General features: G+C 45.9%; 1 protein-coding gene across 1 annotated transcript; it reads right to left on the reverse strand.

Annotated features, from left to right (window-relative positions):
- Window positions 1-2,113: 2,113 nt before the first annotated feature.
- Window positions 2,114-14,737, reverse strand: CD2 (CD2 molecule). Its single transcript, XM_013187396.3, has 5 exons — window positions 14,510-14,737; window positions 11,337-11,633; window positions 8,586-8,822; window positions 5,836-5,955; window positions 2,114-3,860 (listed from the first exon to the last, which is right to left on the reverse strand). The coding sequence occupies exons 1-5, from the start codon at window positions 14,568-14,570 to the stop codon at window positions 3,652-3,654; spliced, it is 924 nt and encodes a 307-aa protein (XP_013042850.3). The 5' UTR covers window positions 14,571-14,737; the 3' UTR covers window positions 2,114-3,651.
- Window positions 14,738-15,082: the final 345 nt, after the last annotated feature.

Below are 15,082 nucleotides of genomic sequence, written 5' to 3' on the forward strand. Positions count from 1 at the left end.
GCATAATTTTGGCAAGCATGCCAAGACAGACCTTTGAACCAGCCACAGCCTCCTACTTGACCTTTCATACGCTCAAAGTTTTATTTTAGAAATTAAATTAACTGAGTCCAGCCCTGCCTGTGCCAGAAGCAAGAGCCTTCTAGACTGATTAATGCCTGGCTGAGGTTACAAGCAGGTCTTGTATGCTTCACCAGAAAGCCCAAGTTTAGGCAGCAAGTGCTGCTGATGTCAAGTGGCCTACGACTAGGATGGAAGACACAAAGACCAACCACTGCTTTTTCGGATGCCTACTCAGACCACACAACAGGTGAAAGCTGCAGCAGCACAGTACAACTGCCTGACCGCCCTGCTCTGATCACAGCATTGCACTTTTCCTCCTATTTCTTCAGTGCTAGGTCTTGATGCCCATCACCAACCAAAGCTGCCTCCTGCATATGCTGCATCTCTTGAATGGGAGGACAAGCCAGTGTCCTTGTAGAGTGCAGCTGAGCACGTCAACCCTCATCTCATCCTGCATGGGAGGAGTGGAGAAAAACACTTCATCTGATGTGAATCATGGATAGATTTGTCTACGAAAGAAGAACCAAGAAAGTTTGCAGCAAGTATCATCAGAGCTGAGCACTTCCTGTTATTTCTTAGGTCTTAAAGTTGTCTCATTTTCCAGAACTGAAACATCCTCTACAGCACAAAAAACACCTAAGATTTGAATGCTCCATGACACACACACACAGAAATTGCTGACTTCTTGTAGGCATCAAGCAGAACTCAGGAACGTACAAATACCCTCTGTTGCAGTACATTGAAACAAACATGAGACATCGCAAAAGCAACGGTGACTACCAGAGAAAAGGTGACAGAAACAAACATAAGTATTGCCCTAACAAGACTCCTGTTGGACAGGGTACTCTGCACTCATTTCCCTGCATCTTCCTGAGGGTGGTTACATTTTCATACAACTCCACCCAACAAGGCTATATTCAGCTTTTTTTACTCAGCTTGGAGCCCCTTGTCACCTCAGAGAGAAAGGTTTAGCTGAAAAGCGATGGAGCAGGAGCCAGAGGAGACCTCAGTGGGTTGAAACGTGCACCTCCCCTGCACTCGTGCCCGCTGCTGTGGGCGTCTGCTGGCAGCCATGCCCCCAAGAACAGGAACCAAGGGCAGAATTTGGGTGTGCTCAGCCTTGCAACAGCTGAGACAAGGAGGTTTCATGGTTCACAGCGTGGTCTCCAGTCTGGTCTCAAGGGTGGGGTTGGACCCAGTTTGCAATCAACAGCAGAAAAGCTTCTCCGGCTGAAGGAGAGAGCGAGGACCTGAAACCAACCCCAGGAGCGGCCCCTGCAGCTGGGAGCAGAGCACGGATTGCAGCAACAGGGATCAGGCAGAGGGCACGTGCTGCCGGGGCGCTTGGTAGAGGTCAGCTGCGGAGCAGGAGCATGGCTACGGCACAGCCGCCACGCTGCAAGCGCGGCCGGCAGCGTTTGCAGAGCCGCCCGCCGGGGAGTTGCCAGCACGGCAGTTCGGCTGGGAGCCAGGCTCTGCACGACTGACCCCGGGTGATGAGGACACCTGGCACAAGGCTCCCAGCTGCAGACCCCCACCACATAAGTCACAGAGCGAGGTCCCTTGACCTAAGCAGCTCTCTAAGAGGAAGGCAGGTGACAGAAGCTCACCAAGCCCCAGCCACGGGGAAGGAGCATCTCCAAAGCGCTCCTGCAGCTCTGGTAAGCCCAGGGCACCGACAGCATTGTTCAGTGGCAGTGGAGTCCCAAGGAGGAGCCCATCTTCCCCACCAGGTCCCAGTAGCCCCCCTCTCTCCCAGGAAAGACCAGCACCACCCTAACCAGAGCAGTCCCAGCCTGGCTGCTCGCTCTGGAGAGGGCACCAGGAAAGCTCCAACTGCACCAGGCAGGCGGACACAGTGGCTGTATTCACCCACGCTGACCTAATCCCACCAGCTGCAGGTACTCACATGATGACCAGCACCTCCCGATGACCTCTGCAACACCTCCTGCAACCAAGTTTCTGTGGCTCAGGGACCAAAACGATTTTCCTTTCTCCTCTGTAGCAAAGTGGGATCCAGATACTGGAATTGCAGCACAGGTATGAACTGAAATACTCACCACCCACACTTTTCTTTATTCATTCACTATTGGGACATAGCTTGTATTACAAAATTAGCCACGACACGTTTACTGAATGCAACTTTAAATAAGTAGAAGCCCTAAAACAAGCTGCAGAAAGCTAAGGCAAGAACAAGTGGCACTTCCAACACTGTGTCCACAACTGGAGATCGAGCAAAGTGACTGAGCTCTGGAAGAGGCAAATACCTCCTTCTCCTTGACAAGTTTCTTCTCTGCCCTTATACCAGAAGAAAAAAATAGTCACACTTCTGAGGAGAAACAAAGGATGGCTCTTTTAACTCCCATGATGGGTGCAGAATAACCAACCCTGAAAGACGTACTACATGTTCTACCTATTGCAACAAAATGCTGGCCAGATGGCTCATGCTCTGTGGCTCTGGTAGCTCTCCCTTTCTCCACCTATGCTGCAGGTTACACCAGATAGGCTCATTTATCCATTCAGATATTGCTCTGAGTTATGTCCTTTCCCAGCTCCTTAGCTGTCCAACAGAGGCAGTTATGAACACTTCCAAGGACCAGAGGAGTGAGCAGCATTTGTCCAGCACATGGAGTGATGTATGAGCAGTTATTGCAGTCCGTATACACACCTCTCCCTTTAAGAGATCTCTCAACAATTCTCTGCAATCATCTGGTTATACATGTAGGGAGTATAGTTTCATTTTATTTGCCAGCAAGAAGTCAGAGAAAACAGCTGAAGCAGTCCATGGGGAAACCATGTAGCACGTTCCCCTGGCCCTCAGCAGATGAGGGTACCTTGCAGGTTGTTGTCTAATACATCCTCTGAAACCCAAAGTGTTGGTGATACTCTCACAGAAATTTGTCTCCGCGCTTTGTTTGTCTGTTGGGAAAAAAAATCCAATCTAAATCTCTCTTTCTGCAATTTAAGCACGTGATTTCTTGTTCTAAATATGGTAGAGAAAGTGAAGGGTTTACTCCTTCCCTACTTGCGTTTTTCCCACATACATGCTTCAGGCTTTCACATCTCCTTTCAGTATTTTCTTCTCTGCATCGGACAACACAATTCTTTCAACATCAGACAAGCAACTGATCACGTACAACTTATCTTTCTGTCCAGGAGATCATGCATTTGATGCTGAAACCAGAGGGCTGTCCTAATGCATGGCAGGAGAACAGAAAGCTACGTGACAATCACGTGAGATCCGTAAGCCCGTGTTATCTCCTTAGGGCTCTCATTTCTTCTTGAGATAATCCATCCAAAAAGCAAGACAACAACAAGGTGCAGTAAAAACAAGTGAACCACAGAAAGACACAGGTGTCAAGGCTCAGTTGAATTAACTTGGCTCCAGGGATGAGGTCCCTTCAGTGTCCTCCACCGTGTCTCTCCATCTCCAGCTATTTGATGTTCTCTCTAATTTTATGCAACGAAAGCTGGCGCTTCATAGCTGAGCATTACACAAGCCTGGGCGGGAGGGTTTCCTGACGACTGTAAACTTCCTTCTTCTGGCAAGTCGTGGAGCAGGGAGAGCTCTGTCCCTCCGAGGCCAGACGCTCAAGGTCTCTCTCTCGGTGGGTTTGGAGTCCGCGGCTGGGTGCGCGGCCTGGGCCACGGAGGCACGGCTTGCTGCTGCCCCTGGGGCTGCGGCAGAGGCCTCTGCTGCAGGCGCACCTGCCGCGGGGTAGGGTTGGCTGGCGGACGAGGGAGCTCCCGCACCGCCATCTCGGTCTCTACCTTGCGAATCTGCATCATCCTCTCCTCATCTGCAACGACAGGAGACCCCAGCAGTCAGGCGCCTACTCACGGCTAAGCAGAAGGCGACGTTGTTATTTAAGTCAGTGAGGGAGAAGAAAAAGCTCAAGGAAGCAAAAGCCAGATATTGGCCTTACCTGGAAGGCCGCTGTCACTCTCAGATTGTCTCACTGCTTCAGAGGAACAAAAAATCACTGTCATCTATGCACCCCAGGCAAAGCTGAAAGCTTTGCAGTTTCCCAGCTGAGGTCAAGGTACCTGGGGATGTTTGAGGTGACTCTGCCCTCTCTGTGCTGGTCACGCACCGAGGGACACCCCCAGCCTGAGCTGCTCTGTCATCTTTTGAAGATGGGCCACTGAATGAAAACTGAGAGGTACCCATAGTAAGCAACATAAAAGCACTCTGACCTGCTACTGTCTGTGCTGGGATTGCCATGAAGATTTCCAGGCACTTGGTAATTGCCAGCATTAATTTCCCAACATACAGAAGAATTAAATACATGCCAGCTGATCATTAACTTGTAATTTCTGAAATGTCAGTCATCTTAGCTTAGGGACTGAGGGATTTACCTCTTGGGGCACTGAAATGTCTTCAAACACACAAACTCTTTCAAAGAGGCTGGTCACCTTCTTATTTTAGTTCTCATTCTCCCAGACATCTCTTTTTTTTTTTTTTTTTTTTTTAAATCCAAACCCAAGAATTGAGGAGATGCTGTCACTGCACAGGTGAGGGAGTAATTTATCCCAGTCAAACAAGAACAGCCATAGTGTAAAATAACGCTCTGATGGCATTGTGCTCACAACCTATGCCAAGCCTTCTGAGATGACATCCTGTGGTTGCACTGCTGTGAGCTCTCCCAGAGAACAGAGAAAGCACCTGCCTGTTCTTTGTGACCAGGTGAAGTGAGAGGGCCGTGGTGAGTTACTGCACTAATGTCATACCCTCAGCCACGGGAAAGACCATTCTCAGACCTGCTGTCAACCTGACCACAAGCACCTTCGAGGCATCAGCTGGAGTTTCTTTCAAACATTGCCCTCTTCACCTTGACAAAGACTGCTGTGGTGTACAAAGGAGTCTTTTCTCCCATTTTGTAGCCTGAACACTGACTCACGCAGAGACTAGCTGCTATTGAAGACCACACAGGAAGCCTGACACAGTATGTAGGTGCAGGACTTGAAAACAAGCCTGCAACACCGAGGTGCTCCCCTGGCTGCTGGGTGACCTCATAACTTTAGCTTCCTCTTCGGGGTGGGCCAGCCAGCTCTTCATGAGTGGCAGCCCGGTGTCCTCTGCCCACACAAAATAGGGGCAGCACATGAGCTGTAATTGAAAGAAACCTCTCCATCAACACTAAGTCCATGCTGAGAGATGACTCCATCAGCATATTTCCTGTGGCCTTAAAGAAGCCTGAATTTTGGACAGATGAAATCTCTGCCCACTCTGAAAGCACGGTGTCTCTAATAAAGTGCCCCACGTTGGGCCTCCAGTGTTGACAGGCCTCCAACAAAATTGCTTTGTAGAGAGGACAGGCACCAGAAAATGCCAGAGGAAACTCACCAAAAAGCTGAGCCCTTCTTGCCCGTGCCCACTATATACAGTGTTTCTAAATGTGACTAATGATTTCAAAGATCCTAATTTTATACTACATAAATTTACTGGAAAAAAATCTGCTGACAGAGTATCTAATTGTATGTTTAGCCCCATGGATGTTCATGACAGGTGGTCTTGGCTGAGATTTAGGGGAGCCATTCTTCTCCCACAGATAAACAGAAGGGTTTGAGACCAAAAGGTCTTTTGTTCCGAGCACATCCTGAGAAACCAAGACTGACAATAGCAGCTGATCTGCTGAGATTCACTATGTGTGAAAACTGGGCTCTTGCTCAAGCTATGGCAAACAGCATGCTCCTGCCCACGGGGGTGCAATCAGTAGGAAGCCTGAAGAATTTAGGTGCCTGGAGAATAACGTAAAGCCTTTCAACACTTACCATCATCTTCAAGCCTTTCTGTTCTTTTCTTCCTGATGCAGAAAATAAGCAAAATCACAAAGGTGACAAACAATATTGCGCCTCCTGCTATGCTTATGATAAGATAGAAGTCCAGCTGGCCTTGTTAAGAGAATGAAAGAGGATGTTAGAGGGAAAGAAATAACTTGCATAGTGCCTACCTAGAATTCTGTATTTTTCTCCCATTGACTATAAAGGCAGCCCCAGTGGAAGAACCCACCCTTTACCCTTTCTCTGTACAGAGCAGAAAGTTACTGGTCCTCATTGTGAACGACACAGTGTTGGAGAACGCTGTGGAAACTTTGTCTGCAGCAAATTGAAACCAGAGCACTCATGTGTCAGCTCCTCTTATTTAAATTAACACAAATAGTCTGTTCCTGCAAGGGACCCTTTTAAGGACAACAAGCATCCAGGCAGTGCTCAGCATCCAACAGAAATAAACTTTTTCTATGTACTTCCTACTGAGCTGGAAACACTGAGATCAGCTTGCCTCATAGCATTTTGGTACTTCTGCTTCAATTTTTGGCTCTATGCAAATTAAAAAATAGCAAAGATGGAAAAAAAACAAATATCCTACAGCCTCAAAATGAGACTTTGGTTTGCTTGGTGGGCAAAGATTTATGTGAGCCTCCCTTACTTTGGCCAAATAAGGTTTGTTGGACTCTTGTCTTTCTTTGCTACCTCCTGCTTGGGCTGCTCTTCTGGCATTTGGTGTTCATGCCTGAGCACAGGTGCTACAGAGCTGAAGTACCCAACAGAAGTGCACCTTCCTTTGCTCCCTGGGAGACAAAGCTCCGAAAGAGGAGGCACTACTTGTACCACCCTTAACGTACACCAGGCATGCACACGGAGGGCATGAGTCACAAGGCTGAAGTCAAGATGTTTATCTACAGTATGAAGACCAGCATCAGTCTGGGCTGTAACGGAGAGAAACAAGCACACTCAGTGATTTAGTTCATCTCACCTGCTTCAGCTGTCAGTGTTGCACTGAGATGTGTTTCAAGGCCTGTTTCTCACAGTTGACTATAAGGTGAGCCCAGGCAGATTCACAAACAGTTATGCTTATATAAAGTTAGATGAGCTCAATCCCATCTGAAGTATGCCTTGTCCACTGAAGGTCAATATTCAAGGTGATAGACCTCAAATTCAGGAAAAGATACTCAAGGAGATAGACCTCAAATTCAGGAAAAGATACTCAAGGAGGGCAGCAGGGTTGGAAGAAGATTTGACTGAAATTTTAGGGATTTTTAAATCTACTATGGAGCTATTCATGTATTGCCACCACACTGAAAGGCTGAGAATTTTTTAGTTTGCATAGGAAGGGTAGCATTGCATGGTTATGGTACTTTATCAGTGTCGCACACATGCGTACCTTCAAGACCAGCATGGCAAACATTTTCTTTCTCCATGAATAATTTGAGAGAAAAACAAACTGTCTCACCCTGTGGAAGAGGAGCACTTCTTCTCAAGGATGACCCACTAGATGGAAGCATCTGTCTGACGGATAATGCCTACACCAGCACTGCAGGCAGGCCCGTGCTTGCTTGGCTCATGCCCTGGGCTGCCCAGGCCCACCCCGTCCCTCTGCTTTTTATCCTTCCGTCAGCCACAGTACACCTTGGTGTCACTTTAGTGAGGCCTGTGCCTCAAGGATTTGCTCCCTCTCTTCTCACACTGTGGGCTGAACTTGGGACTTTTCTGGAATTTGCTGTGGCAGAAATAGCAGGACATTGGAAACACTACACCAGCTAGCTACCATGAGTCCCCACTCTCCGCTAACTGCAGCAGGAATATGGAGCGAGTGCTTTAAGTTCAGTGCTGCCGGTTAGGTGGGATGAGTCCAAGATCAGCACACTCAAGGACTTTTCCCTGGTGCTGCACCGGATATCTCAGCTTAGAACTGAGCACCACATCCAATGTTACACTGGTATGACCCGTCCCTTGTTTTCACCTTAACTCTCAAAACACTTTTACTGAGGTGGGGTGGGAAGGGTATAACCTCTTTTGCCTTTCTAATCATTTTCAGCATGATTCTGCCCATTTAAAATACATTTCCTCCAGTTCTCTTGCTGTGACTGTGTTTGAGGAAGGTGAAACTTCAAATGAGTAAGGAAATCCATGGTACATTTGAGCCATGCTTATCTGAGTCATGTAGCCCCAACACTCAGCTGACTTCTCCAAAACCTCCTTCCTGATTTTTAGGCCAAGCTGGGAGCCCAATGAGCTTATTTTTCCCCTTGTGAGATCACCCAAGCACACCCACAGATAGCAGACAACTACCACCTATGAGCATGGAGAGTAGAAAAAGAACATGCAACTAATTTTCCCACCATAAAGATGTAAATCAAGAGCAAATCCCCAAAACCAATGCCATGGCTTCATATACACAGCAGAAGATCCCAAGCCACATTTCCCAAAACAAGTTGTTAATTTATGTTGTAGTAGCTTGGGTAGTTTTATACTGTCGTACTGAAATCACCTCTTTCACGGTAATCATTTGGGAAGTACCACTTGTTTTAAAGGAATAAAGAAGTATAAAAACAAGAGGAGTGATTTCTGCCTGTTGCAGACTGCTGCATGCAACAAAAACCCAGCAGCAGCACTAGACTCATGATATTGGGTACAGGGAACCATTGATATTTCTGGCACCTGGAACAATCCTGTAGATATGTGCAACTACATCAAGCCCTCTAGGTCAAACCAACAGATTGTAGTAAAAATGGATTTTCTACCTGAACACTTGACTTGTGTCTCGGTTGTTTTTTCACTGACTTCATTCTTAACAGTACATCTGAACTTCCCAGAATGGGTTGTAGTAAATTCCACCTTTGTTAAATTACTTTTTTTAATTTTATCATGAGCCACTTCTATCATAAATGTTTGGTTCTTAGACGTCTGCTTCACTTCACATTTCACAGTTGTGGTTTTATTAATGCATTCGGCGTAGATGACTGGCTGAGGGACAGGCTCTGAAAAAGAAGAGAGGGGACAGGCAGGTCTGACAAGGTTTCTCCTTTTGAAAATCTCCATTATTAAGCAGAACAAGGAATTAGCCACCAACAAACAGTGAGGGAGTAACACCAGCTAATGAGACCAGAGAAGAATAAAGGGCAAATTAGACCTCCATTGTAGAAGCAACACAGGAATGATAAACAAAATGCAGTACATTAGTCTACATATGTGTCCTAACACATTTCTGATCTGTTTTATCTCTTTCTATTCCCTTCTCAATACTCTGTAAAGTGCCTCTTCCTTAACAAGACATTATTATTTCAGCAAGAGCATCTACACTCTGCCTTCTCCTGTACCCATGTTCACTGCAGCATTACCCACAATTTAAAACCTGAGTTTTATCCCCAGTTCCTCCTCAGAATAGAAATATCTGTAGTTCACATCATAAGGGCATTTTAACTCCAGGTAGTTAACCATATACTGTGCAACCTGAAGGGATGCTAAAGCTTACTCGAGTGATTTGGGGCGGAGGGGAGGAGCCGCGGATGTGGAGCTCCGCCAAGATCTGGAAGCCATCTGAGAGTGTTTCAGCAAAGCAGAGCTGAACCAACACGGCTGGATGACTTCCAGGCCCAGCCTGGCTCACGGCCAGCCCAGTGAGGGTAGGGGAGGAAGGTGTGTTTTGGGGGGAAGAGGGGGACTGGAAACAGCCCTCTGCAGCTCCTGCTCCAGTGTTTTGGTGCAAATTAAGTGAGCTCTGATCTGCCTGTACCCATCAGGAGAGATTTCCTCTAAGGCAGAACAAACAGCTGGTTACAGTGCTTTATGTATCACCAAAGGCACTCAGCTTGCATGACAGCCACAGCATGAAAAGCCATCAGAACAGAAATCACAAAACAAAACAGACCACTCCTAGCTCTCAATGAGGCTATGACAGAACCAATTTCTGTCTCTCCTTGTCCTGCAAGCAACTAGTTATGTTTCAGTTCCAGATTCTCTGTCACTGGTGACACTGATTGAAGCAGAAAAGCCTTGCAGGACTTTTGCTCAACCAAGGACAACTGGCAGGGGCATCAGATGGAAAAAGTTCAATTTCTACCTTCTAAACGAGGCAAACAACTACACACCAGGCTCATCTATAGCTGTAGGCAGTGTAAGCTATGGAGAGCATAAATTTTAAAGCCATTAAGAGCTGCTCATAGCAAATGAAGTCTAGTTTCACACTGAGAGAAGGAAAGGCAGCGTCCCTTTCCTCATTAAGCTCCTCTTCTGCAAGCTGTAAGTTATCTTTCAGGGGAATGTCCTGGTGTGAAACACCAGAGTCCAGGTTCTGGTGATGGAGTTGGGTGACAATGTCATCACCTAAACAACTTTTTTTTTCTGTTATAGAACTGTTATTTTCCAACACTAATAACAAGGTATAAACTGGATGACAATTGACTCAACCAACAGTTACTAGAGGATTTTACTTCCAAAACTGTGTATCAGAGGCAAGGCAAGCTCTCTGCTGCACAGTACATGAATTGATGCAGCACACAGCTAACTTGCAACTTATTGCCTTAACCCAAAATTAAACTCAGGTAACCCCAATGACAGCTCAGTGCCTTAAGGCATGAGTAAGTAGATTCAGGCCTCAACAACTTCCTGAACCTGCAGACAGTTTGCAATTATGGTTTTCGAAGTAGTGAGACACCCTCACTTCTCAGCAGTCTTTTCGTTAGCCACGGGGCCTCTGAACTGCACAAAAAGGCTGCTAAAGCCATTCCAGCTGTCTTTGCTGCTGCTGCCTCGTGAAGGCATAATTTCAGTAGTGCCAGCTGATGCCCACACACTCGAGGTTGGCAAAGGTCTGCATGCTGGCTGAGGAAGGACAGAGCAAAACCATCCACTTGCTGGGAAGAAAAAAAAAAAAAAGAAAAAAAATGTTGCCCTATGGCTTAGCAGTCTGGAGAGGTGATAGCAGCCACTGAAGAGCAGAATACCCATCCCCATCTTTCCTATTCATCCCAGAAACCTTGGGCTGCTACCACTATCATCTCTCAGCACAAGATACAGCACGGAACTGTAGGCTGCCTTCATGCTTTGAACCCATGCAGATGAACTCCCTGGGTGTGGGCTTAAGGGTGCTTTTATTTGTTGCATTATGCTGTCTGAGGACGGGGGTGCAGGAGTTATCTTCCCCTGCAAATTCGATCCTTGCCCATTGCGGTACATCTCAGGGGATGTGACTGCTGGAGTTTCTTGTGTTTGAGGCAAGAAAAAGTGTGGGCTCCCACTGCCTATCTGCAAGCTTTTAGTGCTGCCTGGGCACATGGAGGGATCAGGTGGCTGACAAGGAGAGGAGCCAGAAAGCAACAGGGGACCAGAGGGAATCAACAGGAGTAACAGAAGGGAGCAAAGAGGTACATCTCACAGGAGTCCCCCCTGAAACAGAAATGGGGCAATGAACAGGAAAGGTTGTATGAGGGTGTGGAAACACCAGGTCTTTTTCATCTGTGGCTGGGAATGCTATGGGGAAAGTAAAAACTCACCCTGAACAATAAGTGCTGTTTTTTCTTCTGCCTTCAGTTTTCCGTCTTCGTGGTAAACAAGCACTGTGTACGTGCCGCTGTCCTCTTTCATCACATGCTGTATCTGTAGAGTCCCATTGAAGAGTACCTTACACCTGCAGCCACTACTGTCTGTGTAATACTTAATTTTCTTATTTTTTATCTGAAGTAACCTCTGATCGTTTCTTGACCATGTTGCCTCATGCACAGTCCCAGTAGTCATGATGTTGAGAAAAGCTGACCCATCCACTGCCACGTAAATCCTTCTGGTGTCAGCGCCTTTGAAGGGAAGCACAACCAGCCCATCAGCAAGTCTTGAACAGCCACTGCTGTCCTGTTCACCGGCCACAATGGTGACCCAAAAGGTTTTCATTTCTACTCTGAGTTCCCTAAGCCTCTCTGTTACTTACGTTTTCTTGCCCTGCTCCAGAATTCTTCTTGATCATTCATTAGCTAAATGTCGGCACCCAATTTAAACCTGAGACATGAGGCAGCTAAGGGTCCAGTTTTCAAAAGCAGGCTTTATACTCTGGCTGATTTATTCAGAGTGATTTCAGATGCTGAGATTCATGGCTGCTCATGAACTTAACCCTTCCTGAAGATAAGGTCACTTTGTTGGGTTTAGCATTTGGCACAGGCTGACATTTAGAGCGCTCGTCACTGCAATCATTACTGCGGACAGCGAGAATGCAAACTGGAACATGGGATCACTTCAGCAGCAAAAGTGATGGCAATAATAATAATAACAGTGGCCTAAAAGACGTGCCTGTGTCAATCAGCGAGTGCAAGACACCGAACTGGAGGAAGATACAGGGCTGTTGGTTGCTGGTGCCCCCTCCTCGCCGCTCCGCAGTGCATCCTCTTGGTGTGTTTAGCACACCATCACGGTGCGGGCAAGTAAGGGGGGAGAAAAAAAGCTAACCTCAGCCTGCAAAATTATCAGGCCCTGGAGATACTGGGAGACAAGCAAAGGCAAAAAAAATCTTATCTCTTGACAGGTGCCCTTTGATCATAGATCCCCTCTGCAAAACAGGTGAGAGGAGGCTACATCACAAAGGTGCAGCCAGGACTGGGTAGCACTTTTCATGAAGACAATATTCAGAAAAAGCAAGGGCTGTCGAATGTTAAGCACATTACTGCCACTGGAGATCAAGTACTCTTCCCGCTGTGCCTGGGTCTCATGCCCTCTACACTCAAGGGTGCTTCACAGCCTCCGCAAGGCACAGCTCTGGTGAAGGGGGGCTTCTGAGCACACATTTTGTCGGGAGGTCACTTCAGTGCGGGCACTGCCTCCACCCCAAGTGTGGGTGGAAAATTTTTAGAAGATAAAACAAAACCACCAGAAGTGCTTACAAGTGTCAGATGGAATATGTTCATGAATAACAACATTAATTCAGAACCACAACTTATTTCATTCATCGTCTTCTGTATTCTGTATTCATTCCTCTTCAATTTATAGGATAAAGCAGAGGCAGGAGGGGATTTCTTTCACATGACCAGGCAGAGCCAATTGTGCTCTAATATTATAGATTTCAAGCACTTTTTCCCACAGGCAGGAAAACTGCGTTCACGCATTTATTACAGTCCTTCACAGTAGCATATAATCCTTTATTCTTTGTATCTAGTACAATGATAATCTCTATGACAGAGGAGAAATTGAAATCCAGCTTCTATCTCACAAAACTAACAATGTTAGAGATAACCAAAGAATTAAAATATTGTGCCTCTGCAACAAGGAAATTAATACTGAAGTGTTTCCTACAATTCACCCCCAGTCTAAAGAGAGGTTCTTAGTTCACTATTGCATTTTTTATGAGGTATTTGATGTATCTAATGAACTATTCTGAAATCAAGCTATCAAACAGATTTGGAAACAGCTAACCTCCACTTCGATGACACTACAGGTTATACTCAAATGTCTGAATTTCAATACTCATTTCTGCTCAGTCATAAACAAGTATTTAGAGCTAGTAATAGGATTTCTTTACATAACAGATACTAGCATTTATTTCTTTCTCTCCAGAAGTAAAGAAAAATAATCTATGTTTTCAGGGAAAATTCAGTGGCATCTCAGAGGACTGACCACCTAGACATATCTCTATGGAGATCACACCAACACTCAGACTTGCTGATGGAAAGCGGAGGCTTCCACATGTGTGATATTAAAATTTGTTCAGCTAAGGAAACATCAATTCTGTTATTGCCAACTGTAATGCTCTTCAAGGGGCAGAAATATCAGAACTGGCAGCATAGAGCTCATTTGCAGTCACAAGAAAGAGTTAAAAATAAAAGCTCCAAATAGTAACGTTAGAGAAGTAAGGAAGTCTTCTGTTTTACAGCTTTTTGTATATTTGAAACCAGTTTTCCATTCAAGGGAAATAAACTTCATTTCTGCTTGGGAAGATTCTTTTATACATCACGTACCAAAAATAAATTCCTTATTTATCTATTCATTTTGTTCTGAAGGGAAAAAAATTTAAACAATCTGTAGTGAAATTAACAGAAAAAAAAAAACCGTGCCTGGTTGTGTTGTCTTCACCTCTTAAAACCTTCTCTAACCTACACGTTAACACCTTAAGTTTTTAGATTAACACTTTAAAAAATGAGAGCAGTATTATACAAAATATAAGTACACATTTGCTTACTGTTTTCACATCCTAGGCTCCTTCAACTCCACTGCTGACAAGGAGATCTATCACTCTTTCTGTTAATATTTATGGAAGAATATAATTTGCGCTTTCAAAAGATTTGTTCATCTTTGATAAGAAAAGGTAATTACATGTGACAATGGTTCTGCACAATGCACCGTGAACTAGATCTCTAATGTGGTACAAGCTACCTTGAGGGCAGAGAGAAAACTGCATGCTGACATTTCTCATTATACACGTGTCAAATTAAAGCTCGTTAACTTAAAACCAGAACTGTTTACAGCTTATTAATATATTTGAAATAGGAAACTCAGGTCTTACCCTCCTCACCCTGGCTGAAAATTAAATCAAGTAATAATAGCAATAACCCAAATGTGCCCAAACACCTCACCCACTGAGAAAGTGGAACTAGTTTCTTATCAGTAACATCCCACCAAGTTGTAAATGGTTTAAAATGCAACTTTAACAACACCAGCCTGAGAAAACAAAAACTTAATGAAGGCTTACCTTTTACACTGGGAAACCAAAGCAGCAAGCACTTGACTAGGAAAATCCTCCTGAAGTTCATCTTCAGGGTCCAAAAAGCCAGTGCCGCCTTGTCTAATGATAGCTCCTGGCAGGTGAAAGGATGGTCTGCTATAAGCAAGCGGTCGTGGGCTGTGCCTGCACAGCCCTCGTGCCCTCCTCCCCCTCTCACTCTAGCACTTCTCGTTTCTCATACGAGCACAGAAAGCACAGACAGAAATACCCTCTGAAGGGCTGCTTTGTATCAGGACGGGGCAATCTGCACTGACAAGGAAAATGCAAACCAACATGCATGCCCCCAAGGTCTGCATACCCAGCTGGAGGGCCAGCCAGTGCCCTTGTCCTCTTCCATGTTTGTGTGAAGAGTTCAGCTCCAACATCCACACCACATGCCACCTTCCTTTGTGGGACAGATGTGTCTTTTTTGGGGAGGGAGCGATGGGGACCCTTCCACTCCCCTGCAACCCTTCAGCAGAGAGGGGACAGCAAGTCCAGGTCCCCCAGTGGGGAGCAGGAACTGACAGCTGTTGGGCGACACGTAGAAAGGAGATGCAC

Source organism: Anser cygnoides, chromosome 1 (assembly GCF_040182565.1).
Source record: "Anser cygnoides isolate HZ-2024a breed goose chromosome 1, Taihu_goose_T2T_genome, whole genome shotgun sequence".
Taxonomy (NCBI): Eukaryota; Metazoa; Chordata; class Aves; order Anseriformes; family Anatidae; genus Anser; species Anser cygnoides.

Bases quoted from the DNA above. Each gene is read 5' to 3' on its own strand.
- CD2 (XM_013187396.3), bottom strand. From the start codon at position 14,570: ATGAACTTCAGGAGGATTTTCCTAGTCAAGTGCTTGCTGCTTTGGTTT. The intron at 5,956-8,585 runs GTAGAAAATCCA...TCTCTTAACAAG, and splicing joins GACACAAGTCAAGTGTTCAG to GCCAGCTGGACTTCTATCTT. The intron at 3,861-5,835 runs GTAAGTGTTGAA...CTGTCGTTGCAG, and splicing joins AGAAAGGCTTGAAGATGATG to ATGAGGAGAGGATGATGCAG.